Here is a 26,032-nt window from a genome sequence, read left to right as displayed (position 1 = left end):
GCAGGAGAGGAAACAAGTATCAACTTGCGTCCTGAGCTATTAATATCAACTTCTATTTGAACAACAATCTTGTGACTGTGTCCACAAAGGGAGGACTTTTACTCCGGAAACCCAGTCATTCCTCAAAAGGGAAATAATACTTATTCCAATTATGAAAGTCTTTACTTGACCTCTACTTGGGTCCTTTTTGACTCACTGTATTTTTATTAAAGGGTGAGTAAAAGCTGTGTGTTGACATTTCTCTAGGCAGTGCTGCTCAGTTTTTCAGAGGTGGGAGATTAGGAGAGTTCATTTATGGGGCTCTGCTGGGATTAAATGGTATAAAATGGGCACCTTTAAACCAGCGTTTATTTTTAAAAGTTGTGAAAGATCTCATTTCTGTGGGACTGACTTTCAGGTGCCATGTCAAAGGACACGTTTCCGTTCACCTCTACCTCACTGCGCTCCATGAGACTGGAGCAGCAGTTTCAAGAGTGGGAGGATGCACGGCGGGCTTTGGCTCAGAGGCGAGCCTTGACCAGGGCCCCGTTGCCGCGGGCGCCCAGGCTCCCCCACAGGGAGCAGCGGATCCAGACAGTTCGGGCCCCTCCGCCCCAGGTCCACTGCAGAGACACGGCCATCCACAACACCTTCATGTGTGGCGACATGAAAGGAGTGTACGCTGTACTCAAGGACCCGGCAATGGTCAACGCCCTGATGGAGACGGTGCACGAGGAGATGGTGTGGGCTCCGGAGATGGGTATGATTGCACCCACCTCTGCTTCACCGCCCGTCACTAATGCATTTAACCCACGACGGCCTGCCTGCTCCTTCATCAGGCATGTGGACGCTGAGCTCCAAGGTGAAGCAGAGCTCAGCCCTACGCCTGGCTGCCAGCAGAGGACACACGGCCTGCGTGGAGGAGCTGCTGTTCCGCGACGCTGAGGTCGACGCCGACCCTGGAGGTCACACCGCCCTCCATGACGCCTGCATGGGCTGCCACTCTGTTTGTGTCCAGCTGCTGCTCTCCCACGGAGCAGATCCAGAGCTGTTGGCAGCAGATGGCAGCGCTCCACTTCACCTCTGCACCTCTGCCCAGTCATTCCAGTGAGTGATAGAAGAGATGCAAACAGGGGCGAAAATCCCGTTTCATAGTTGGGGGGGACAATAAACAGTAAAATTTTAGAGAATTAATCCAGTGGGGGACAAGGAATAAAGGTTTTAGCCTTTTGACATTTTCATCTCTATCTCGCAAACAGGCAGAAGACCTTTCTTAGAGCAATACAAAACAATGGTATTAGGTGGAAGGTGGCAATAATACAGCACATCTGACATAATACACTGCAAAAACCCAAAATCTTAACAAGAATATTTGTCTTATTTCTAGTTAAAATGTCTCATTTTTAGTTAAAAAAAATCTCATTCCACTTAAAACAAGACTCATCACTGGAAAAAACAACAATTTTCACCTGTTTCAAGTAGATTTTAACTTAAAATAAGTAGAAAAATCTGCCAGTGGAACAAGATTGTTTTGCTTGTAATGAGAAGATAAATCTTGTTCCACTGGCAGTTTTTTCTACTTATTTCAAGTGAAAATCTACTTGAAACAGGTGAAAATTGTTGTTTTTTTCCAGTGATGAGTCTTGTTTTAAGTGTAATGAGATTTTACTGTTTATTATTATTTTCGATTTCGGTTTCGGCCACAAATTTTCATTTTGGTGCATCACTACTAAATACTACTGCATTGTTCCAAAATTATTAATTCTGTCTCAAATTATTCTAGGGGGGGACAGCTTTACTAATGGGAGGGACTTGTCCTCCCTGTCCCCCCCGGGATTTTCGCCCCTGGATGCAAAGTCTTTTAACTCTTTTATTTTTCAATACTAATGATAGAGAAATAGTTACATTGACTTGATCACATTTTGTACATTTTATTTCAAAGCTGTGCCGAGCTGCTTGTAGAAGCAGGTGCAGATGTCAACGTGAGGACCAGGGAGTCGAGGCTCACGCCTCTGCACGTGGCGGCTCGGCTCGGCCTGGAGGAGCATGTGGAACTCCTCCTCGGCCACGGAGCAGATGTTTTAGCTACGAACCGAGAAGGGGAGACCCCTCTCAACGCGGCGTGCTCCGCGGCAGAGCGGCCGTCAGAGGCCGGCCGGTACCTCCGGGTGATCCAGAAGCTGCTGGACGCAGGAGCCAACCCCCGAACTGCGGGCAGAAAACAGCACACGCCTCTGCACAACGCCTGCGGAAACTGCTGCCACAGGATTGTAGACGTCCTCCTGCAGCGTGGAGCCCACGCTGACGTGGTCAACTGTGCAGGATACACACCCATGGACTGCTTGTTGCAGGTAGCAGATGGGATCTGGGTGGATTTCAAGAAAAACAATTGGATACATTTACCGTTGTGATGACAGTCACCATGAAGTGAGATACATTTTGGTTCAGATGTTGGGATAGTAAACACTGTTCTTGCTTTTTCAGGTGGTGGAGGACTATCCGAACCAGCAACCCGAGCTGATAGCCCGGTCTCTTCTGAACCACGGAGCTAAACCTGTTGCCACAAAGGTTCGACCAAACTGCAAAAATGATAAAAAGCTAAAAAACGTGTTTGAGCTCCATCAAAGGTGTCATGTTTATAATTTTCTATTTCAAATGCTGAGGTACAAATGTCAAAAGAATAACACGGTTATAATATGTACTAGAGTGTATAAATTCCTGAAATATAAGTTATAAAAGTTCTTAAGTTATAAAGATATTTTATGTCTGATCCATATTCTAATGAACAAACATCAAGACATTTGTGAGTAAAAACAAATGTTTGAGGACATATTATACAGCATTTTTTAAATCCTGAGAGGGCTGGGAAAAAGATATACAAATAGAAAGCAACAATTTTCAAATAATTTATGTCCAATACTTAATTAAAATTGTTCAAAAGAAGCAGATTGAATGTTTAAACTGAGAATAAATATATTTTCTTCTTGACAAATAAGAACAATCTCCGTCAGATTCTCCACTTTTATACTACATTGTCATACTGTTGTTCCCCTGAAAATAATGTCTTATGGACTTAAGCAGATGTCCCTTCAAAACCTGTAAATGTAATATAGAGAATGTGCTTTCACTTTTCTCCACAGATGCTGAAGCAGTGCTTCCCCTCTCCCGCCACTCTGGAGGTGATGTTGAACTCGTACACATCCATCCCTCCCAGTGAGTGGATGGAGTCCGTGTCTGCAGAGATGTATGAGGTGAGTGAGCGCCCTGCAGCATTGCCTCTCCTCTCACCTACAGTAGTTTATGCTCCAGGCTGTAACATCTGTGTTTCTGCCCCTCTGCTTCAGGAACATGGCTCTTTCCTCCAGTTGGTGCGTGAGCTGAGCGGCCAGCCTCGCTCTCTGCAGCACCTCTGTCGATGTGCTTTACGTCGGCATTTAGGAGCCCGATGTCTATCAGCGGTCGGTAAACTGGACCTCCCCGGCTCAGTGAGGGATTACCTGCTGCTGAGTTACGATGGGACCCTGCACTGAATTTGTGTCAACATCGCAGCACCTCCTTGGAGATACAGGATCTAAAATCAGTTGAATTATTCTGCAGTTACACTATCGAACAGTTTTATCACTAATTTCAGAAACAATATTCCTCCATTTATCTGTTACTGTTTTAATGTTTTATTAAACATAAAAAACACCTGACTTAAGCATATCTATTAAATGTTACACATCTATTCTCAAAAGTATCATGATATGTGGAACATAGGTTGCAATCTTCTGCTCCAAAATTATCTTGTTTAACTTTTATTTCCATCCTTACTAATCCCACCCTAGCTAAAGAAAAACGTCCCCAGATCATGAGCTTTATCCTCTCATGAATCTTTGCTGTTGAAACAATATTATCTCGAAGATACAGTATATGGATCCTTGTCATGGTCTGGTTCTCATTGTGACTGACACCATCAGCTGCGAAGCCTTTCAGAACGGTGTGGTGTTTCTTAATCAAGTCCAAATTATTCTGCAAAGCACAGATGGATTCTTGTCAGGTGTTTGAAGCATCACAGGCACCACTAACCGATCGCTTTGATTCATTATGTATATACATGTATACATAATAATTGAGGACAGAGCGCTGAACTGCTGCCAGCCGCGGCTCCACCCTCCTAAACTCACTGCCTAAAGACCTAGGAGACCAAGCACAAGATCCATCTCTTTAGAATTGCTTTTAATTGTTACTTATGCTTGACTCAAATATTCTATTTTATTTCTATTACTATTTATACTTGCTGTAGTGCGTTTCAACCTTTTTTTTTCAGGCAATACTTTTTAGAATGAAAAGAGAAACAAGAAACAAAACACCTCCCAAAATATGCCTGTTTTTTTCACCAGCACGTCTTTAATGCATCCCAGCTGCCTTAAAATAAGAAAGAATCCCATGGACATAGATGTGTAATCACTACAGCACAAGTTCTCAACAATGGCAAATAATTTGTAGTAACTCAATAAAATGTTGTTTTTTTTGCGTGTGAAATGGGGTAATTTCTCTCAGCACACTAGTGTACTGCTGCATATTGGTTGACAATTATTGTTTCTTAACATCTTTATGGCCCATGGGCAGATGGATGTAATTTGTTTTTTTAAACTTGAAGGCGGTGAAGTGTAAACCTGCATATTCCTATTCAAGGTTGATGGGATCTGTTTCCGTGCTTAAAAGGCAGTAATACATCCAGGACATCAGTTTATCATGGAGCCTCTTCTATACAAACAAGCTCAAGCTCAAGTTCTGGTGCCAGTTTTTATCTGTCCAATACAAATTCTGGGTTTCGGGTTAGGGCTGAAACTCAACACCTTTCCGATTGTCTTTTTTTTTCTTTTCTTTGAGAGCAAATAAAATTTTTTTTTTAACATCGGATTAAGAATATGAATGCATGAGCAAACAAACAGTTCAGAGTTGTATTTCCAAGGTGGGAACCTGTAGCGTGGCTCCAGATGTTCAAGTCAAGTCAGTAAACATTTTCAGTGACAGAGCTGGTCATCCAGGACAATGGATTCTTCAGTTCTGTCAATAATTGTTGTGGTGTCCTTACAAACACCAGGAAACTGGACCATATTACACCGGTCATGAAATCACTGCACTGGCTTCCAGTGAGTAAAAAGATAGAGTTTAAAATCTTTAAAACTGCTGGTCTACAAAGCACTGAATGGTCTTGGACCAAAATACATGCTTGATCTGTTAGTTCCTATGAAGCTCCCAGACCCCTGAGGTTCATCTGGATCTGGTTTGTTGTGGTTCCCAAGAACCAGAACCAAGCAAGGTGAGGCAGCGTTCAGTTATTCTGCTCCTCACCGGTGGAACAAACTTCCTGTAGACCTGAGGTCTGCTCCAACTGTCAGCTCCTTTAAATCAGGACTATAAACATTACTGTTTACAGAAGCTTACTCTTAAATTAAATACTTACCTGCTGTACTCTACTGCCCTTACTTTTTAACAACTTGTGCTCCTTATTATTATTTTCTTATCATTTTATTTGTTATTTACTGTTTAACTGTGTCTTACTGCTTTTAATGTTGATGTAAAGCACTTTGAATTACCTTGTGTTGAATTGTGCTATACAATTAAACTTGCCTTGCCTTGCTTTCTAACATTCTTCCGCGAATTTCTCTAATTTTTGAAAAGCTGGAAAACATGAAAATCTGAAAAGCCCGTCTGTGTAAACACTAAAGCATTTCCAAAGTAGTGCATTTATGTGTTTTTTATGTGTTTTTTATGAAAAACACGTAACTGCATGCGAGCGTCCGACTATCGCGTCTTACTGCGTGACATCGGACGCTCTATGTCCATCTCTCTCCAGCAGCTGCCACTTTATTGAGGTTTTTGTAGTGAAATGAGGAGGAATCATAGAGATAACTTCTCATTTCAACTAACTGGATCAGCCGTTCCCCATCCGTGACTGTTTCCTACAGCGCTTTCAACAAGGCTTTCAACCCGAGCGGCAGGAAGAAAATAGAAGCAGGGCGTCCGACAAATATTCAGCTCAAAACGGTGCGCCGCGGCCAGTTAGGACAGTCCAATAGAAAATAAAGCAATGGAATTGATTTTGTCGCTGACGCTTGCTCGCATCGCATGCAGTTAGGACACGATTTAATAGTGTACGCAGCCGGCTGCTCTGCCCAGTGCGATGCTTTGTGCCCTCCCCTGCTACACGTCATTCAGGCAGCCAATCAGCACAGTGCCTCATTATCATAGCCTCCCTGCCCACTCAGAATCCTGCATAGATAAGGAGGTTAGAGAATTGGATGCTGCAGACTTGGCTCAGAGGCTGAATTTCTAATTTATTTAGCAAAAACAATCAATCAGCCTGTTTAAAATAGGTATCAGATGCCTTTTATCAAACTTATATTGAGAGTCTTTTAACATTTTCTTTTATATATGTTGGTTTGGTGGTCTATCTATGAAAGACAAGAAGTGTCTGAATGACATTATTAGAGTTTGCTCTAAAATTACTGGAGTCCAGCTTAAAGACCTCTGCTCTCTCTGGAAAGCACGGGTGGTGCAGAAAGCAGACAGGATACTCTCCCACCCTGATCATGCTCTGGCCAGTCTCTTTGTAATTATGCCCTCAGGTCGGCGGTATTATGTGCCGGTGCGGAAAACAAACTACAAGCTATGCAAAATATTTTATTCCATCTGCCATAAGGCTGCTAAATGCATAATGAATCTTGGAGTTATCTTGCCATGAACTACTGTAAACTGTGAACCATGAAGTATTTGCATCCTGCTCTGCTGTGCTGTCACTGGTTGTGGTTGTTGTTGCTGATGTGATCGTGGATATTGGCTGTTTGGTGTATTGTGTTTTGTTGCTATGGACAGGCCGACTGTAGAAATGAATTGCCCTTTGGGACTAATAAAGTATTCTGAATCTGAATCTGAATAATAGGTCCCCTTTAGGCTGCCAGTTTCCTCTAGGATCAATTTTAAAATTCTGGTTTTAACTTTCAGAGCTTTGCATGGTCAGGCTCCACCTTACATCACGATCTGATCCAGCCCTAACCCCAGCTCGGGCTCTGAGGTCTGTGGATCAGAAATGAATCTGCTGATGGTTCCTCGTATTCGTTTCCGGACCAGAGGAGACCGATCCTTCCAGGCCGTTGCTCCCAGGCTTTGGAACGATCTTCCGCTCTCTCTGCGTTCCATGGAGTCTGTTGACTCCTTCAAAAGGCAACTTAAGACCTTTTTATTTGTGCAGGCTTTTGCCTAATTGTCTTGGGGCTGTTATGGTCGTCAATGTGTTGTCTTGGCCTTTTAAACTTAAATTTGTATGTATCTTTTAACTGTGTTTTTATTGTAACTGTGAAGCGCTCTGTGACCATGGTCTGTGAAGGGCGCTGTACAAATAAAGTTTACTTACTTACTTACCTTTAAGAATAAATAAATAAAAATTTGATCACAAAAAAAAAAGAAACCCATCAGTTGGGTAGAAGTCGGGGGGCGGGGCCAACAGTCCGGGGGCGGGGCCAGCGGCGGGAAGTGGGCGTGTCCTGCTTCCAAAACAACGCCTCCCTCCGGGCGCCGATGACGTCACTTGTCCTGTGTTTATGTGTTTCTGCAGCAGCTGTTAACTAGTGAACAGCCTCGTCCCCAAGCATGCTCTGATTCCACGGCTGGACAGGTAAGCCCCTTCCGAAACACGTTACATAAACGACTTTAAGACGGTAACTCGATGGTAAGTCTGGACTTGTTTGGCGACTAAAGGCAGGGAGCTCGAAGGTCGGTGTTCGGCTAGCCGGGCAGGCTAGCGGGGGAGCTAAGTTAGCGAGCTAATAGGAGTGTAAACTTCAACAGTTGTCGGGTAAACGCGCTCCAAACCCGCCTTGGCGGGGACCGGCGTGTGGAGACGGTGTAACGGTGCTGTGTGGCGGACATGACGCAAGGAAACACCGCTTAATGTCCATCTCAAATGACGCGAGTCACTTTTCTAATCCCTCCACTTTGACAGGGAAGACTTGCATCGAGCTATGTTACATTTAAACTCTACTACTGTTGGAATAAGATTATAAGTGCCATTTCTCAACTATCAAGGATCCCTCAAGCAAGGCATCTTTATCTGATGATGTGGAAAGTACTGCAACTTGGTTTAATAGTTTTGTTGTTTGATTATCAACTCCTCATCCCTGATTGTTGCATTTTCCTTCAAAATAAGAAGCAATCAAAGGAAACCCTGTTTTGTGTCCATGCAGACATTTTTCCTGTTAGATTTGGGTAACTGACAACCCCAAAAGAGTTTTTCCCAACTTTTCTGCTATTTCTTAGGACAGTAACTAATAAAATATAAATATTTTATTATATAATTACTGGAAACTCAAAGGGGTCATGTGTATGTGTGTGTGTGTGTGTATATATATATATATATATATATATATATATATATATATATTAGTATTTATTTCGGTCAATCACAAGCATAAAAATCAACAAGCAAGATAACAAACATCCACAGGTTTTTCCCTGGTCAACATTGTGATTATTTTGACCGAAAAGGTCTGGGCTTGAAGCATAAAGCTTATCTTGCCCACCTTTTAACAGAATAGAATATACAAAAAGAACAAATGAAGTATCAAGAGGCTACACAAAATAATAATAATAAAAATAATGATGATGATAATAGCTTACATAACTAATAATAGTAATAATAATGATAATAATAACGATGATCATAATAATAATAGCTTAAATAACTGTAATAATAGTAATAGTAATAATAATGATAGCTCTGAAAACAGAAAGTGAAAAGATGCTAAAGAAACCAACAAAACCAGTTTAGATTGTCATTTCATCTCATACATGTGTACATTCTTCTTTGTTTGCTTATTGTGCTTCTATATACGTGTCCTTTACCTTTGCTTTGAATAATATCTTGTATGCTTTTATTGAGTTTGCTAGTTTAAGGTCGTTGGCTAATGAGTTCCACAGTTTTATATACACACACACAAGCAATTCAAACAAGTTCAATTACTTTCAAATTATGCTTAGTTGAGGAGATTAAGCCTAAATTGGGTTTATTGTGCCCATATTAAAATCGACTTTCAATCTTCTGCGGTAGGAAATATGACAGGATAAGTACATGGCAGTTTATAGTTATGAAACAGTCTTAAAGGGAGTCACAACCACTAATTTATCCTTTTGTTGCATTTGAGATTTGTAGTGCCACTGACTGCAACCTTTCTACTTGCCGCTTTTAAGATTTTGGACTCCTTTCTTTCATAGTCAACAGTTTTGGTCTTGAGACTTAACCCTTGACAAAAAAAAAATCAACAGATGACAATGGAAAGGCAGGTGTCATTGAAAATCAGAACCAAGTGGGCACAGCTGAAGCTAAATGTTATTACATCCTGTCAATTTAGCATCTAATGATGCAATTCAAGAAATAATTTCCCCAGTGTAAATATTACAGTAACATCACTGGAGACAAAGTTGTGTCTAAATGTTGGAAAAATGAGCTTTACCTACATCATGTTTTCTTCCTGAGTCTTCATGCGTCTGCTCTTGTCTTAGGGTTCGGAGGACAGAGATGGCAGTGTGTGCACTGACCATGTTGGACGGGATGGAGGATGACGTGATGGCCGCAGGTGGGGTCCTGCTGCTGGTCTTGGCCCTCGTCTTGGCCTGGCTCTCCACCCACGTGGCCGATCGCGGAGACCACATACTGGGCGCCATACTCACTGTGGGCGCCCACGCCTCTCTGATAGGACTGGGAGGCAACGACGGCTACGGAGGAGGATCTCAGAGTGCTGACGCGCCTGAGCAGCAGGCTGCTCCGCCTTCGCAGGAAAACAAGCCTGATGATGGAGAGGCGGCCACAGAGAGAGGAGAGGGTGAAGGGACAGGGGAGGGAGCTGAGGGCATTTGGACAGATCTGCTGCTGGACATACAGAGCAAACAACCTCAGGCTGGAAGGTTCCACTCCTCCGGGGGAGATGACGGAGATGAAGCTGATGAGGAGGAGAATGAGGATGATGATGAGGAAGTGATTGGAGTGGTAGAAAAAAAGCCTGTAAAGCCAATATCACTTTTAACCAGCACCACGTCTGCCACCACCACCAGTAGCTCTACTACTTCCATGAGTGTCCGTCTGAAATTTTTAAATGACACAGAGGAGGTGGCTGTTGTGGAACCACATGACACAGTTGAAGTACTGAAAAGGTTTGTTTTAAACTCCCCAAAATATCCATCAACAATGATAACGGCTTTTAAAATCTCTAATACATTGCCAGTGAGCATTTCCCAAAACATGAATTTATCCCTTTTTAAAATGTCTTGACAGCTTTTCTTTCTCGTCTATATTCTTTTTCAGCAAATTCTTCTCGGGTCGGGAACATCAGATTAAATTAATTTACCAAGGCCAGCTGCTGCAGGATCCTAAGAAGACTCTGTTTTCCTTAAACATTACCAACAACAGCGTGATCCACTGCCACATCTCCCAGGTCCTGCACGAAGCCAGTCCAGAGGAAGGGGCTCAGTCTGGGCCGGGAGCCGCGTCTGGGGTCTCTGGAGGATTCAGGGCTGCAGGAGTAGCCGTTAGCACCAGCAGCCTGGTGGTGCCCGTGTTCGTGGTGATACTGGCCGTGGTGTGGTACTTTCGCATCAACTACAGGCAGTTCTTCACCGCCCCTGCGACCATCTCCCTTGTGGGAGTCACTGTGTTCTTTAGCTTTCTGATATTTGGAATGCACAGCCGCTGAGAAGGCGGACACCGGGCTGAATATTGTGAGGTGGAATCAAAAATAACTACGTCAGTGGGCGAGTGTCTTGAGAGATGAACTGATGAAGGAGCGCTACAGCTAATAGCTGTGTGTATGGGGGTTGCAAGCTGAGCCTTTTGTGCATGTACCAAGAAAAAAAAAAGTGATTGTACAGCTAAAGTCCCGTAAGTGACTATTTACTTTAGCCGGAGCGTTGTTTAGCATCTCTTCAGACATGTACATGGTTAAAACCACGTTGAAGCACTCTGGCCTCATCTCGTCTGTTCTTTTTACTGTTAGATTTTCATGAGGCATTCTTCTGTGTTATTCTCTCTTTTTAGATTACTGCTTCTGTGGGGGTTTTTTTATATTAAAAAATATAGTTTCAATTATGTAAAGCAATTTGAAACCAACTAGGCCCTGTTGGGCTGCGTGTGCCAGTTTGACGCAACAAGATTTTCTTTTTCTGAAATGAGCCAAACTCTGTGGAAGCAAATATAAACTGTGCAACTCCCTCAGTGAAAGGCCAACATTTGTAGTTGCTATGTAGAAATAGGCTAATTTCAACATTTATTAGACATGACAACAGTCTTTGACAAGATACCGTAAAAAATGTTGTGTATTTTTTTTTTAAAGAAAAAAAAAGCATCACAGCTGAATCTGGCACTTACAGATTTGGAGGCAACATTGTTTATGATTATATTAGCATTGTTTGGTTTCAGGTGTATCTCAAATAAAAGGATTTCCTGATAAAGCAGTTAAAATTTGTGGTCTGTCGAGGTCAGTGTCTTGGTACAGTACATGTTTATTTACTTACAAACATAAGTATGCATGGCAGTGAAGAAAAATAACCTATGTACTCACATTATGTCCAAATACATGTTACTTACACATGCACTCATTTGTGCTTTAAAAATATTGGAAACAACATTGCATTCATTTTCATTGCACCTGTACTGCATACAAATACACAAAGAGCCACAAGAAAACTTGGGCTTCAAGCTTCATTCACATAAGGTGGCATTAGCATCAAAATGTACTTAGAAAGTTATGTCAATAATATTCATTTATCAATAGTGCACATTACAGGACCTTACTGGACAGATTTCACAAGGACACGTCTAATTTTGCAGCAGGATCTGATGTGAAAATAGGTTTTGTTCTAATTAATCTAATTAATTAAAATCAGGTTTTAACTGATTGTCACCGTGACAATATTTGAGGCATTTAACTAAATACAGTTGACGGCCTGGTAGCTTTGCGGGCACTGACCTGTAGAATCGTTGTCCAACTTATTTCACGAAACTGATTACTTGGGGATATTAAATGAAAATAGCCATCTAAGACATGATTGTTGTACTTTTAAAAATGCAGAATGTGCATCATCCTTAGGAACTCTTATCTTAATTGATGAACAAGTCCAAACAAATAAACTCCTCAAACAATAAAGTTCAAGTGATGCGTTTCTGAATGATAAAAGCTGAAAACTGAGTAGGAACAGACATCCACGAAAACTACACTCACAGTTTCAGAGAGTAAATAAACGTGTGAATTATACAAGGTGTTGACCTGAAAAGGATGTGCTAATATACAACTCAAATCACATTATTGGTCAGACGCCAAACACCGGCTTATCTCTGCACTTCTGCAACACTGATATTCTTTTAGAAACAATTTTTAAGCACAAAATGACTAAAAATGAAAACATTTTCTATGTAGGATAAAAAAACTGATGTTGGAGTCATGATTTAGTTTGTGTTACCTAATGATCTGTGCATGTGTCCTTAGAGCCGATTGGCTCATAAAATACCCAAATCTCCACTTTCACCGACGTGATACATACACATCACTAAAAAGGCAGTGACATATACACACTTAAATATCATCATTTTGATGTAAACAAAGTTTTTTTTTTTTGTTTTGTTTTTTTTAAATGGCACACATACTTTCACAAAATTTCTCACATTTGTTGATGCATAGTTTTGTGAAAATAAATATGACAAGCAAACACACACACACTCGCACACACACAAACACGTGCACACACACACACACACACAAATGTGCAACGCAATGCTAGAATTAAAAAGCAACCAATTAAAATGCCTATACGAGTGTCAACTGAGAGCGGTTTCACCACAACTGAGTTGGACAAACACAAAGTGCTTTAAAAAAACAAAAAGGTGGGTTTGATACAGGAAAACCACCAATGAGGAAGCACCTGAAGGTTTCAGGTAGCCAGTCAGACAATTTAAGAGCTTTTTCTGGTGTCACACCTTAATTCATGAAAAACTGAAAATCTACAGTTTTCATAGTTAATATTGCAAAGAAAACTTTTTTTTTTTTTTTAATTTAAAGGAGACATGCCCTTTTTTTTTTTCACAAGTTGACACAACCGACTGAGGTATTAGTGAAATGTCTGTGACATGTTTTGGTCAAAATACCGCAGGGACACAGTACAACGGCGCTCTTCTCACTCGTGTCGTTGGGAGCCGGTTTTATGGGCTGGACCGAGCCGCCCGACTCCTCTTCACCCACCTTCCACATGCTATGCCTTATTCGAGATCGGTAGTGAAGCTTTACGTGACCGTGAAAGTAAATTAGGACATTGACAGCCCTTGAATTTGGCCATCATCCTACAAGAACCTATGATGCCTGAAAGCTCCCGGTACTAGCAGCTGATCTGATGAAAAATAACTGACCATTTCACACTCAAACACTTAGCTTCCTGTTGTCTGCAGTCCAGTCACGGAAAGTTAGAGCCGGTCCCTATTTTTATGCCCAATCTTGTAGTAAATCATCCTGAATCAGCCCCGGTCAACAAAACACCACGGCACAGACAGGAATGCTGAAGCGGCCCAGTGGCTGCGCGCTGGTTAATCGACGAGTCACAGGCACATCAATTCTTTAGCCACGTAAAAACTTTATATATACACAGGCTCTCACTCACCTCTGACATTTAAGGTTTTCAGAGGCCAGCGTTAAGATGTATAACCTATAACGGAAATGTACCCACATCTTTTTTGTGTGTGTGGTAATGGTAGTTCTCACTCACTGATCCCACGTTTAATAATGAATCAAATTTTTTAACTTCCAAAAAGAGAAAATTCCTTGTATTCCCTTGTCATGAGGTTTTAAACCTGGTTTTAAACCCCAACCTCCAAATCGTTAGACTGGTCAAATAGAAAGCTCACCCAGTAAAATCTTTCATCTGATATTCTTTTTTCAGGGAACTACATCACTGCTGCTAATCGCTTACTTTTAAAGCGAAAAAAAAAGAGAAGCGTTCTTAATCATGACTCCCCACTTCCAAGTTGCACTAAATAAAAGGATGATTTGGAGATACAACCTTTTAATTGGAGCCTGTTGTAATATTAGTCCTGCAAATCTGAACTGTGCACTAAATACTTATTTTCAGATAAAAAAAACTGAGCAAAGTAAAACGAGTTTTGGAGTTGGGAGTCAGTAGTTCAGACACCTAAATACTGCATATCCTCTCAAGCACAGAATGAATTATATTTCTCCTTTAAATGAGTAAATGAGTGACAATTAATAAACAGGAATTCTGAGGTTTTGGACCAACATGGGATTCTCTCTAAACCCTGGTATTAAACCTGTTACCAATTATTTTGTTGTAGAAAATCTCAATAGATCGACACTCGAATCTTAAATTAAGTCATTCTGATATTAATTTTAAGAAAAATAAGTGTCAACTGAACAGTTGCTTGAATATTAGAATGTGGATTGTGGTTTGTGGTGGACGAGGCTCATAAACACCTAAAAGAGGCTTTGACTGGCCACAATCTTCAGTTCACTGTATTCACAGTGCAAGAGGAGAAATCTTAAGTTATCAAATCCAAACTGTTAAGAAACTACTAAGTAGGGTTTAATCCCAACCTGCTCAAACCTGTAAATGTTGGTATGAGAGAAGGGACAGGAGGCAAGAGATGGTCTGACAAACAGATCCATGCTAGTTTAAATCATCATAGATGCTGGAAATAGAAGGTGCTGAGAGTTTGGGTTTCTTTTTTTTGGTCGGCAAACTGACATTACTCTGAGAGCTGCTGCTGCCTCCAGTCAGACCTCCAATTCCCCCTCCGCTGTTCAAACCCATGGATGGCCTCTTCTTCTTCTTGGGTTTCCGAGAATCTGGATGGTTGGTGCCTGCGAGCGAGACAGAAATCCATTTATAAACCGTCACCAATTTGAACAAAAGCTGAGAATTTCTGCACGGGCGGCTCCTTCCTCACTGGCTTTAGACGAGGCAGAGTCGGTGGGGGAAATATCAGGAGAGTCTTCCCACTGCAGGCGACTCATTAAGGTCTGTCCGTCAGGAATGTCAAAGCTGTCGCCCTCCACCGCGGCATCCGTATCTGGCAGCGCGGGTCTAATACAAGACAATCAGACACAGGTGACAATTGACACGATTGAAACACAGAAAAACTGAAGTCCTCATATATTTCTACCACCTTTGCGCCACTGCAGGTTTTCACCCATTTAAAGAGAAACACCAAAACCTAACGAAAGTGTATTTGCAGCTGTTGAACACAGTCTCTAATCTGTGTTTTATTCCCTTTTCTAACTAGCTCAGCTCTCAAGAGACCTATTATGGTTGCTTCATTCGCGCTGGAAAATAAGAGCTCTGTAGAGCAGCAGTCTCCGACACAGAGCCAGCCGTCTGGACCAGTTATTTCTGATGCTGCTTCACTCTCCACCACAGACGTGTACAGGACTGCCACAGTCCTCATATGGAGCTGGAACAACAACAAGGGAGCAACTGCCTTCAAGCAAGAAATAATGCTGGTCTTTTCCCCCAAAAGGCTGCTGCTTTTCAATTATTTTCAACGAACGGTCCAAAACCATTCTTATGTCTTGACACCCCAAACCTACTGAATCATGGTTTACTATAGATCTGTTCATCTTTGTTGGGGTGGAAAGTGGTCTGAGGGACATTTCCTACATGAAACATTATTCCAGATCAAACGGAGGATATTGAAAGTCTGAGCCAAATTAGATTAGCTTAGTTTAAGTGTTGTCTTGGACTTCTTCCATGTAGATGAGTCAATAAAAAAAATGTAGCGCCTACCCCCCTAGCCGCTACACCACCATTCTACCTAATGCCACTGCACGTCATCGTAATGTAGAATTTTTGTCATCATAATCACCAACCTCCCCCCAATTAATCCCCACGCTATCCATCACATTGACAAATAAAAGTGTGGTGCATGTTTAGAGTGAAAACCATGAAAGGGCAAACTGTACAGGCACAGTAGTGAGTAAACAGAACACTTCTGCAGCATTTAAGAGCTCAAAAGCACAACAGCTTTCATCAATGAAGGAGAGTTTTAAATTAACTGGGCAAGGAACATGGTTTGGACAAAACAGGCAAACTGTAATCATAGATGAGTTCTGTGAGCTTCATGCTGCCGGTGGTTGTTATGATGACTCATCTGTGATAAGTTTACATTTCATCTATAGAAAAAGGACAAAAACCTGAAGCAAAAAAGAAAAGGAACTTGAAGAACACAGGGAAAAACTTGAACTGGAACTGGAGAAAGCTGAGACGTTTTAACACCGATGCTCACCATCCAACCTGTTTGAGCGGGACCTTTCTGCTGGTGAAACTGGGAGAGATGCTTAAAGGAGTTTGATTGTTCTAATAAAGACTGGACTCTTCCACTGGTGCCAAAGGTGGCTTGGTCAAATACTGGATGTAAAGTCTGAGTATCTCTGGAAAAAACATATTTCACACATTTATTTTAATATAGTTAGTGTGCAAGAGTGACGAAAAAAAACTCTTAAGGAGAGAGTCTCTGTCTAAACTGTAACAGGAAGCCTGGCCAGAGAAGCAGTGGACAGTAAAAACTGTGATTTATTTAAATAGACTTTAAAAAGAGATGCTTGGAATGAGGAAGGGGACAAGGCACACTCACAAGGACGGCCCCAGGAGGAACACCCTGACGGCCATCCTCTGTTCGTCCGTGTGCTGGGGACATCGCTGAGACCTGGAGGGACACAAGGGGGCATTATACAGTCCTGCGTGATGAGCCGGCCACCACACAGCTTCACCCCCGGATCACCCCGGGTGCTTTTCATTATGCCAACACGCCTCCTCTGTGTGAGAACGTCAGAGAGAGCTGCCCTACGGCTCCCCAGAAGTTCATGGTGGTGGAGAAGAAAAACTTCAACAGGTAGAATGAGGAGAGAGACGCTTCGATATGGATGTTCTGTAACATTTGGGTAAAAACGTGCCACCAGTTGTACTTCAGCTTTAATACTGGCCCAAGTAAGATAAACGTGTGTCCTGACATTCACCAATCTGGCGTTCCAGAAACAAAGTCCGACTCCACATCATGGGCCTGAAACGTGACGTAAAGCGCCATGTCCATCGTGCACGTGTGTGTGCAGGCCAACAAATCAAAACAATAACGCCAGAGGAGAAGGTGCTGTCAGCTTTTCTCATATCTGTGAAAATGTAATCAGCGTTTTCCTGCCATGTTACCATGGTACCCTGAATAATTGGGACTGATTCTTTGGCCTGATGTGACATTAAAGGATGCGGCTCCAACAGCGCTTTTCTTCAGCCGTTCTAAAATCAGACTTCTGCTCAAAAAGAAAAGCGTTTGCTTCTTTCTGCATCTCCCCAATTCAACACTGTTAAATCAATAGTGAGTAAAAAAGAATAAAGCATGATGCAGACAAAGGATTCCTGTTGTCTTCCACGTCTCTGTGAAGGTACCACGCAAGTACACCCAACATGATCAGAACGTTGTTAGAAATTCTCACACTTCCCACTCGGTCATAGCGGTCTCTCCTTTTTCACACATTTTTGTCTACCCAGGGATGTAGAAAAAAGAGCAGATCAGCTTTTACACCTTTCTGGAAGCTTCCTCTTGCAGAAAGGCAACGAGACCTGCAAAAGGGCAAAGCCGGTGTGTGAGGGCCGGGTGTTAGCACAATGAAAAGCAGCCCTGTCTGCAGGAGGAGGTGGGACGGATGGCAGGGATGGAGTCAATCACCAATCAGAAGGGAGAGTGTGCTTTTGGTCATTGACTGGGTTTCGCCAGATTCTAAATAAAAATATATTTGTGAAATGTTGGATTTGAATTTGCATTTATTTTCATTTTGAAAAGCAAAACCAATCATGGCCCAGAACAACCTCAAACAAACTGACAGTTGCCACTTGTGTACCCCTGAGTGAGTCCCAACATGATCAATTCATTACATCAAGAAACAGATTTCACCTTCTCATTTTATAAACACACAAATGGGACATAAAGGCACTGACTTCAGAATTAGTATTTGAGAACAAAATACCAACACCAGACCATGCGTTGCTTCACCTTGAAATACGCTGCATCAACCTGAAGTATATTGTTATTTCAAACTGTCTAATCATCATTTTGTCTTTATGTCAGAGGCTTTCACAATAATTACCTTGTGCACATCCTCTTTGTGTGTTCGGAGATCACGCCACATTGCTGTGGAAACAAATATCAGGGAAATGATCAATCCGTACAATCAAAGCGACATCGGTAAACCTGATCTGAACATGTTCTCATGAAAGCGGCTCACCGTCGTTAAAAAGGATCTGACTTCGTCAGGACCTAAAGTTTCATAACTGATTCCAGGATTGTAGTTGTACTAAAATGAGATGCAAAAACAACCATTATAAATGTGCGTACTGCACAGTACAACATAATGTTGATAACAATTTATCAGTCAGCTTGAACAAAGGAGGATTGGTCACCTTGTAAGGCTCTGAACTGATGCTACTCCCAAGCTCGCCTGAAAAAATGGAAAAAGAAAATACGGCACTTTGTTCAAACCCGGACCGTACTGAATTGCTCAGTGTGAACGGGGCATTAGATGCAGCTTGAATACATTTTAATTTGTCAGAACACAGTCAGTATTTATGTCACCTAGGACTATAATAACTGAACTTGAGTCCAAAACATTTGCAAAACTGTTTCAGTCTTATTTATGTGTTATAGTGTTGTAGTGTTATTTGAAGGCCTGAAGATAATGCCTGTTTTCACCCAAAGTGTTTCCTCCACATTCAGTTAATCTTTTTTAATTACTATGCCATTTGTAGCATAGTATTGGGGTCAGAACCCACCAGGCTATAAACGAACGGACAGTAATCTTGAGTTTGAGTCATTTTGGCAGTAACATAATTAAATTTAAATGTACCCTCCGGACACTAAACACAGAATGGTCACATTGAAAACACACACGTGTGGGTAAACTGGACATGTAGGGACAGGAGGAGGTTGGAACGGGACCATATCTATCTGGACTAGTGTCAGCTGCTTCACTGACACATGCAGCCTGTCGAACCATCATTCACACCCTCAATGAAACAATCGAGCTGCAAGTGGCAGGTTCAAGTTCAGGGCCTCACGTGCAGCATGTTCTCTTTTCTCTGTTCTCTTGATTCCCAGCCTTTCCATAAGCTAAAATCACCTTGAGTAAGAAAACCTCCAAATATCTGCCAGTAAGCTCACATTTGTGCAGCTTTGCAGCTTTGCATATATGGATGTACTACACGGGTGTTTTTGTCAAATGTTCTGTAGAACCTATATGAAAGGAAGTGGGTAATTTGCAAGTTGCTTGTCACTTGGAATCACTGAATTTCCCAAACTCTCCAACTATTATAACAGATGCCACTGTCACTGCTTATCTTGCCCTTTACAGTTGGCTGTGGTTGTCACTGTAAACAAGCAGGTCTCCAAATCAAACTTCCTGTTACTGCAAAAAGCTGCTTGCCCCGAAAAGACTGAAGCCCAGCACATGGGTTTTCAGAATACTGAAATCACGCAGTGCAGCGTTTTACCCACGTCACGAACACAGTAGCGTCATCATTTGTTCACTTGAGCAGAAACTGGAGATCTGACTGACTCACCATTTTTGTGTTTCAGAGATTTAGACCTTCTTGGTGAATTCTGGTTCTGCAGAGAGAAATGTTTTAAGATTAAAATTAATTCATTGCAAATACAAAGAAAAATAAATATATAGTTTGATTCAAGGATATAAACAGGTACCTTATCTGACTTTCTTTTCTTGGCTGAAAAAGAGTGCATGAGAAATGTGTTTATTATTAAAAGCAGCCTAGGCCTCCTTCATAATGCAGAGATTTGGAGAAAGGGATCGTGGAGTGCTCACCTTTCTTTTCTGCCCCATATGACCAGTCATTGTCGTTGAGGTCATCGTTGTCTTCCTGATCGCTCTCTGATTTGCTCATGTTGTTATTGCTGGCTAGCCTATTAAAAGCAGAAAAAACAAACAGCCAGATGAATCAGGTTTGCTATTTTCATATCAAACTCTGAAACAAGAGACAAGCTAATCCTGAATGACTGTTACTGACCAACCTTCGGTTGGCAATGCGACTGCTGTTGCGCCCCATGCCTAGACATTTCTCCAGGTGTGGAGCAAAGCGCGAAGCTGCGATTAACCTTTTGCAGTTTGGACATTCGCACTCTTTATTCTTCCACTGATTGTACACCTGTCCAAATATGTCGACTCCTGGTTGGTCCACAATTTCTAGACAAGTGAAATGTTGCACATATGGTAAGTAAACATGACAGAGCACATATTGATCAGAAAAATAAAAATAAAAAGAATTGCACAAACCAAACTCCTTCATGCTCTCTTGGTCCGTTTCATCCAAGAAGAAATAGCCCTGTTTAACAGCACGATGTACCTCAAAACACAGGCCCAAACAGGCATCTTCCACCAGCTCAGAGTAGATGTCGTGCACCAAGGCCTGCAACATCATTTACATATCTGATATTAGATGAGATCATTTGCAGGATATGACGTGTTTCTAGGTAACAGAACAATGGAAAAATAGTGTCAGTGGTTTACCTCCAGCTTGGTGTTGTCTGGGCCTGAGAGGGGCATATCCTCCATTTTCATTTGAAATTCTGTACTGGAAATCTTGATAGGGATGTAAGAAGATACCGTCCTGAAAATTTAGAACAAAAAAACAAACATTTTAATCACAAAATGAGCAGTGTTTCAACAGGAGGTAGATTTAAGACCAAGGCGTTTGACATCAAAGGTACAGGTCGAGTCAAACTGATTTCAGAATACCTACTCTTAAAATGTGTATTAACTCCTGTTGCAGATTTGTCTTCATTCTGTCGAAAAAAAAGAAATGTAAGTTGAATGTCAATAAAGTCTTCAAGATGTCAACAGTTCAATTACATTTATCTTGAACAATCAATATGAGAACTCTGACCACAACTCTAAAATACTCGCTGCAGAAACATCCCAGGCACCAATGTAATTAGTTATTGATTATTAATTAGGCAAACTGACTGGATTCTATAAAAGTTCTCTTCTTATAGGAAAAATAAAATGTGTTAAGATACAGTCAGATGAAAAATAATGTTCTTTAAAATTCATAGGTTTTAAATATACAGAGATAAAAAAAATATTTTGTGATCCATATCCATATTTGATCTTAATAAGTAAAGCCAACCTGAGATGAACAACAAGATAAGATACATTACAGTATGTCATTATTTATATCAAAAGTACACCCTGACTGCTACTACTACTGACTGCCGCAATCAGGTGATACTAAACAAATGCACTTGATGAATACGTGAACACTTCTACAAAAGCAAAGTTTTGCAGTTTGCTGATCTGGAAAATGCAGGTGTGTTCACACAATGCCAAAGAGGCCAGACATGAGCAAAGGTCTTAGAGAAGCAACTATTGCTGCCCGTCAATCTGGGAAACATTATCAAGGCCACTGCCACACAATGTAAAATTCTATCATTAAATATACAGCGAGAAAAACACGGATGACAATCATTCCAAGAGGGGATGTCCCAACAAGATCTGAGCATCACAGCATGCAATGTTCAGACAAACTGCAACAGGCCTGAGTCACAAGTTAAGTATTAAAAATCATGACTGGATAATTAGAAAAAGAACGCACAATTATGACTCGTCTGGATGGGCTTTTTGAGGGCTTAAAACAAGCCTCCTCCCTCTAAAATGAAGACGACAGCACAGCTTAGGTGTGCAAAGTTTTGAATTGCGGTTCAACTACAAGACTGCTGATATAATGTTGTTTGAACAGGTGATATGTATAGTTGTAACGCTCTGCGCTCCATCTGATGAAAACCAAACACATAAAAACAACACGTACGCCTCATCACCACAGTCAAGCACGGTGGGGGTGAGGTGATGGTTTGGGCTTGTTTTGCAGCCACAGCCACCTGGACACCAAACAGTCAGCGACAAACATTTATATCAATGTATTATAGATGAAGAAAGGGGGCATTTGTGAGACGGACGTCAACCAGACTAAAATGCTGTGACTGGACCTTAGAAGAACATAAATAATACATAAACAAACCCCTTCAAACCTTAATGAGCTGAAGCAACATCTTAAAAACTAAAATGTGAAACTGATAACATCAGAGACAATGTTTACTCAAAGTTACTTCTTTTTTTTTTATTTATTAACATACAGTGCAAACAACGAAAAAAGACGACATCTGTGTGTGTGTGTGTGTGTGTGTGTGTGTGTGTGTGTGTGTGTGTGTGTGTGTGTGTGTGTGTGTGTGTGTGTGTGTAAATAAGATGATGAAAGTCGATACATAAATTGAGAATATTAATTCGAGAGTAAACAAATAAATAATTATCATATAGAGTGGTGCAGCACGATATAATATAAATATAGCATAATAATATAGTAATATCCTAATATAACATAATTTTTATAAAATATTATAACATATAACCAAATTATACTCTTGATACTTGATACAATGATGATACTCCAAGTTACTTCTGTTAAAAGTGCTTTCACATGCCATGATGTACTAAAGCTACCACACACATTTATCTTTTAATAATAATAATAATAATAATAATAATAATGACATTACATTTATCTTTTGATAAATAAATATGACGTGTGTTGTTTTTCATATTTAAGAGACAGCCAGGAACAGGGGGGTTATAAGATTTCCTTCTTCCTGAACCCTCAGATATAAAAGAGGCTGCACTTTCTTTCTCACATGAAAGTGTTTTAATTAACACCTTGGCTATTTTAAAAGACGACACTAACTAATTAAAAACTCGCAACCGATGAGCTAATGTTACCCAAATGAATGCAGGTATTTACCGTGTTAGCAGCAAATTATCATTGATGATGCTTAAAGCGTATTTATTATTGTTGATAATCTTTCACATCGAGACAAAAGCAAACAGTGTGTGATTAAAATATAAATGATAAACAAGCTGCGACAGTTTCCTCTTACCCTGTCATAACGTCAATTCAGCCTGGAACAGGCAGGTTTTCAGGGGGAAAAGCAACATTACCGGAGCACTGCGCGTAAAACACGCCAACTACAAGTTCATATAAGAAATAAGAAAAGCAGCAGCTTTCTGGTTTTCAGTGACTGTTATTATCGCAGGTGTGGATTAGCTTAACAGACGCTGAGGAGCCGTTTGGACATCAGAGGAAAACACCGAGATAACAACTTCCGCCTCGCCCCTCCAGAATAAAAGCTTCACGTCAGATCATCAGCGACCGGCCGAAATAACGACTTCCGCCTTACCCCTCCAAAATAAAAGCATCACTTCAGACAATGTACATTAATATTATATTCTACTTTAATTGAGCTAATTTCTTTCACCAATATCTGACCTAAGTATTGATGTAAAATATTCATGATTTTTAAAGATTTTAACCCTTTAAATGCCAGGTTTTTGTCACGATGCCACCATGTTTTTAGATGAAAAAAACAGAAAAAATGAATTATTTTCAATATACTACATGCAAAGTAGATTTTTTTGTTTTGGATTATTACAGCCTGGGATATGTCAATTATGAGTAGCAACATTGATTTTCATGCATTATTTTTTTTTGTGCAGTGTCAAATACTCACACTTTGACCCTTTAGTGCAAAAAACGCGCTTTTCATAAGGTAGCTATAAAACATATTATACATTATTATTATATTCTACTTTAATTGAGCTAATTTCTTTCACCTACATCTGACCTAAGTATTGATATCAAATATTCATGAATTCCTAAAGATTTTACCCCAGGTTTTTGCCATGATGCCATGTGTTTAGATGAACAACACAGGAAACACAGAGCAGCAACATTGATCTTCATGCATTATTATTTTTTATGCATTTCAAAAGGTAGCTATAACACATACTTTTTTACCCAGAAGTGAAACAATGAAAAATGAACCAGGAACAGTGAGCCAGGAACATCAAAACTGACTAAATAACATTCAATAACAGCAACAAAATTGTGTGTCAGAGAGAAAGAAAGAGATTCTGTGTGTGTGTGTGTGTGTGTGTGTGTGTGTGTGTGTGTGTGTGTGTGTGTGTGTGTGCGTGTGTGTGTGAGTCAGTTCAGGTGAGGCAGGTGCTGCAAACAATTTGGTAGTGCTCCTTGCAGATGGGACTGTCACACTTTCTGCAGGTGGAATAGACTTGTTTGTTGCTGGTGCTCAAAGCACACTGCCTCCTCCTCTGGGTGGTGTGTGGGGATGGGCTTGCACTTGAGCTTGGACCTGGGTCTCCTTTGGGTTCAGCACCAACACCAAGGCCGCAGCAGCTGGTGTGCGGGGAGGTGGCGTCTCCTTGCCATTTGTGGAGCCACAAGAGTCTTCCCCAGCTCCTCAATGACCAGCCTCCTTCGCTAACTTTTTCCCCGTTGCCATGAGGGATCCACGGTGGTCCAAAGGATGAAAGCAAATTTCCCTGCCACTGAATTTCCCCAATTCTGGAAGTCCATCCCGTGGCCGCTGCCGTCTCATCGTCAGAGGACACATCCAAGCTCTCAGAAGACGATTCAGACACCGGTTCCTCGTCTGTAGTATCTGTGTTCTCTGTGTCAGATTCCTCTTGCTCGCGATCAGAATCAGACTCCATCACTATGTCCAAAGCGTTGTGCAGTCAATAGGCTCTCTCCATCTTGCCAAATAAGAAATGACTAGTTCCACAGGTTGCATTTTTATAAACTTTGGCTGCAGTCGCAGCTGTGTAAACGACTCAACAAAAAGCCGGAGTTTGTTATGATTCTCTCTATGGCTGCACCTTTCATGTGATTCAAAATGCCCCATGTTTGGATTTATTTGTGTTTATGGACCTCTTGTGTAGGTGTGTGTAGTGTGCATTTATACAAAATAATCTTAGAGGGGCTTTGAACTTCTGCACAAAAACCATGTGAATGAATGAAAACAGTGGCACTTGAAAGCCTTTGCTCATAATGTCATAAGGTCACACACAAACACACACACACACACACACACACACACACACACACACACACACACACACACACACACACACACACACATATACTAACTGTACATACACACATACACACACACACACACACACACACACACACACACACACACACACACACACATATACTAACTGTACATACACACATACACACACACACACACACACACACACACACACACACACACACACACACACACACACACACACACACACACACACACACACACACACACACACATTAAGGGAGGGGAGGGGTGAATTGTGACGGTGCCATCCAGTGGAAATAGCATGTTTTTTTTCTCCATATGCCAAATATGGTCAAAATGACATCATCTCGTTCAGAGTAGTAAATATGATCAATTCCAAGGCAAAAGACCAGATTGACACCTAGATATAATAAAATGCATCTATTATGCTTTAATGGAAGTGAGATCAAAAATTGAAGTTTGAATGGGTTTCAATGGCGCGTTTTTTGTGCTAAGGGGTCAGAGTGTAACAATTGTTTGTACAAAGTGTATTTTAGACTTACTGTAGGAGCTGAGCTGGAAATTAAAAGATCATATAAAAATACACACTCTCACCAAAATTCATGCCATAAGGATGAACTCAGCCAAAATTATCCAAAAATGAAAAGTGAAAAGCGCGTAAGGTATATTGCTAGGGTTTGAGACATTTTTGATATTACACCATTTATATGTGATTTCCAGCATCAGCGACCGGCACCAACCAGACCCGGATTACAGTAAGTCCCCCAGGGGCAGGGCCGGCCCAAGCCTCCATGGGGCCCAAGCAAAATTTGATTTTGGGGCCGCCTATTACTGCCAATAATACTGATTATTGATCATTCACACACCCACTATAAACTTATTTCATGTTCTTCCCTGTCATTTCAAATACACGGAGCCCCTAAAGGGACACAGATTTTTTTTAAATATTTATATATAATGAGTTCTAGGCGTGAAACCTTTATACGCGCGCGTAAAACCTTTAAGTGAGCACGTAAAGTTGTTTACGTGAGCACG

General features: G+C 41.2%; 3 protein-coding genes across 5 annotated transcripts in view; 2 read left to right on the top strand and 1 right to left on the bottom strand.

Annotated features, from left to right (window-relative positions):
• The first annotated feature begins 70 nt into the window (after nucleotides 1-70).
• Nucleotides 71-26,032, top strand: part of asb16 (ankyrin repeat and SOCS box containing 16) — a 333,586-nt gene continuing 307,624 nt past the window's right edge. Inside the window, exons 1-7 of one of the 2 annotated variants that reach the window (XR_009770747.1) lie at nucleotides 71-213; nucleotides 398-739; nucleotides 819-1,086; nucleotides 1,922-2,330; nucleotides 2,464-2,547; nucleotides 3,120-3,230; nucleotides 3,324-5,121. Coding sequence is in view for 1 of the 2 variants with exons in the window: in XM_061712537.1 (XP_061568521.1) it covers nucleotides 403-739; nucleotides 819-1,086; nucleotides 1,922-2,330; nucleotides 2,464-2,547; nucleotides 3,120-3,230; nucleotides 3,324-3,509 (1,395 nt within the window). In the remaining variant the exon portion in view is untranslated. Of the gene's footprint in view, nucleotides 214-397; nucleotides 740-818; nucleotides 1,087-1,921; nucleotides 2,331-2,463; nucleotides 2,548-3,119; nucleotides 3,231-3,323; nucleotides 5,322-26,032 lie in introns of those variants that run through there. The other variant, XM_061712537.1, reaches the window with a different exon arrangement.
• Nucleotides 7,518-12,146, top strand: tmub2 (transmembrane and ubiquitin-like domain containing 2). The gene is made up of 3 exons (XM_061712857.1): nucleotides 7,518-7,642; nucleotides 9,526-10,173; nucleotides 10,325-12,146. The coding sequence occupies exons 2-3, from the start codon at nucleotides 9,542-9,544 to the stop codon at nucleotides 10,710-10,712; spliced, it is 1,020 nt and encodes a 339-aa protein (XP_061568841.1). The 5' UTR covers nucleotides 7,518-7,642; nucleotides 9,526-9,541; the 3' UTR covers nucleotides 10,713-12,146.
• On the bottom strand, nucleotides 11,314-23,220 carry atxn7l3a (ataxin 7 like 3a). 2 transcript variants are annotated; one of them, XM_061712855.1, is made up of 14 exons: nucleotides 22,997-23,220; nucleotides 20,812-20,854; nucleotides 20,580-20,679; nucleotides 20,346-20,478; nucleotides 20,084-20,255; nucleotides 19,878-19,975; nucleotides 19,757-19,779; nucleotides 19,618-19,663; nucleotides 18,463-18,500; nucleotides 18,288-18,356; nucleotides 18,150-18,193; nucleotides 16,646-16,717; nucleotides 14,963-15,099; nucleotides 11,314-14,876 (listed from the first exon to the last, which is right to left on the bottom strand). In XM_061712855.1, exons 3-14 carry the CDS (start codon nucleotides 20,628-20,630, stop codon nucleotides 14,683-14,685), a joined length of 1,077 nt encoding a protein of 358 aa, XP_061568839.1. In that variant the 5' UTR covers nucleotides 20,631-20,679; nucleotides 20,812-20,854; nucleotides 22,997-23,220; the 3' UTR covers nucleotides 11,314-14,682. The 2 variants fall into 2 exon arrangements, with proteins under 2 accessions (XP_061568839.1, XP_061568840.1); XM_061712856.1 differs by lacking the exon at nucleotides 16,646-16,717.

This window comes from Cololabis saira, chromosome 21, assembly GCF_033807715.1.
Source record: "Cololabis saira isolate AMF1-May2022 chromosome 21, fColSai1.1, whole genome shotgun sequence".
In the NCBI taxonomy this organism is placed as follows: Eukaryota; Metazoa; Chordata; class Actinopteri; order Beloniformes; family Belonidae; genus Cololabis; species Cololabis saira.
Note: the sequence above shows the minus strand (reverse complement) of the source record. Positions and strands in the feature narration are given on the sequence as shown.

Excerpts from the sequence above, each read along its gene's own strand:
- tmub2 (XM_061712857.1), top strand. The coding sequence starts at position 9,542 with ATGGCAGTGTGTGCACTGACCATGTTGGACGGGATGGAGGATGACGTG. Across the intron at positions 10,174-10,324 it reads ACAGTTGAAGTACTGAAAAG|CAAATTCTTCTCGGGTCGGG; the intron begins GTTTGTTTTAAA and ends ATTCTTTTTCAG.
- atxn7l3a (XM_061712855.1), bottom strand. The coding sequence starts at position 20,630 with ATGAAAATGGAGGATATGCCCCTCTCAGGCCCAGACAACACCAAGCTG. Across the intron at positions 20,256-20,345 it reads AGAGAGCATGAAGGAGTTTG|AAATTGTGGACCAACCAGGA; the intron begins GTTTGTGCAATT and ends TCACTTGTCTAG. Across the intron at positions 19,664-19,756 it reads AGAAAAGAAAGTCAGATAAG|AACCAGAATTCACCAAGAAG; the intron begins GTACCTGTTTAT and ends TTCTCTCTGCAG.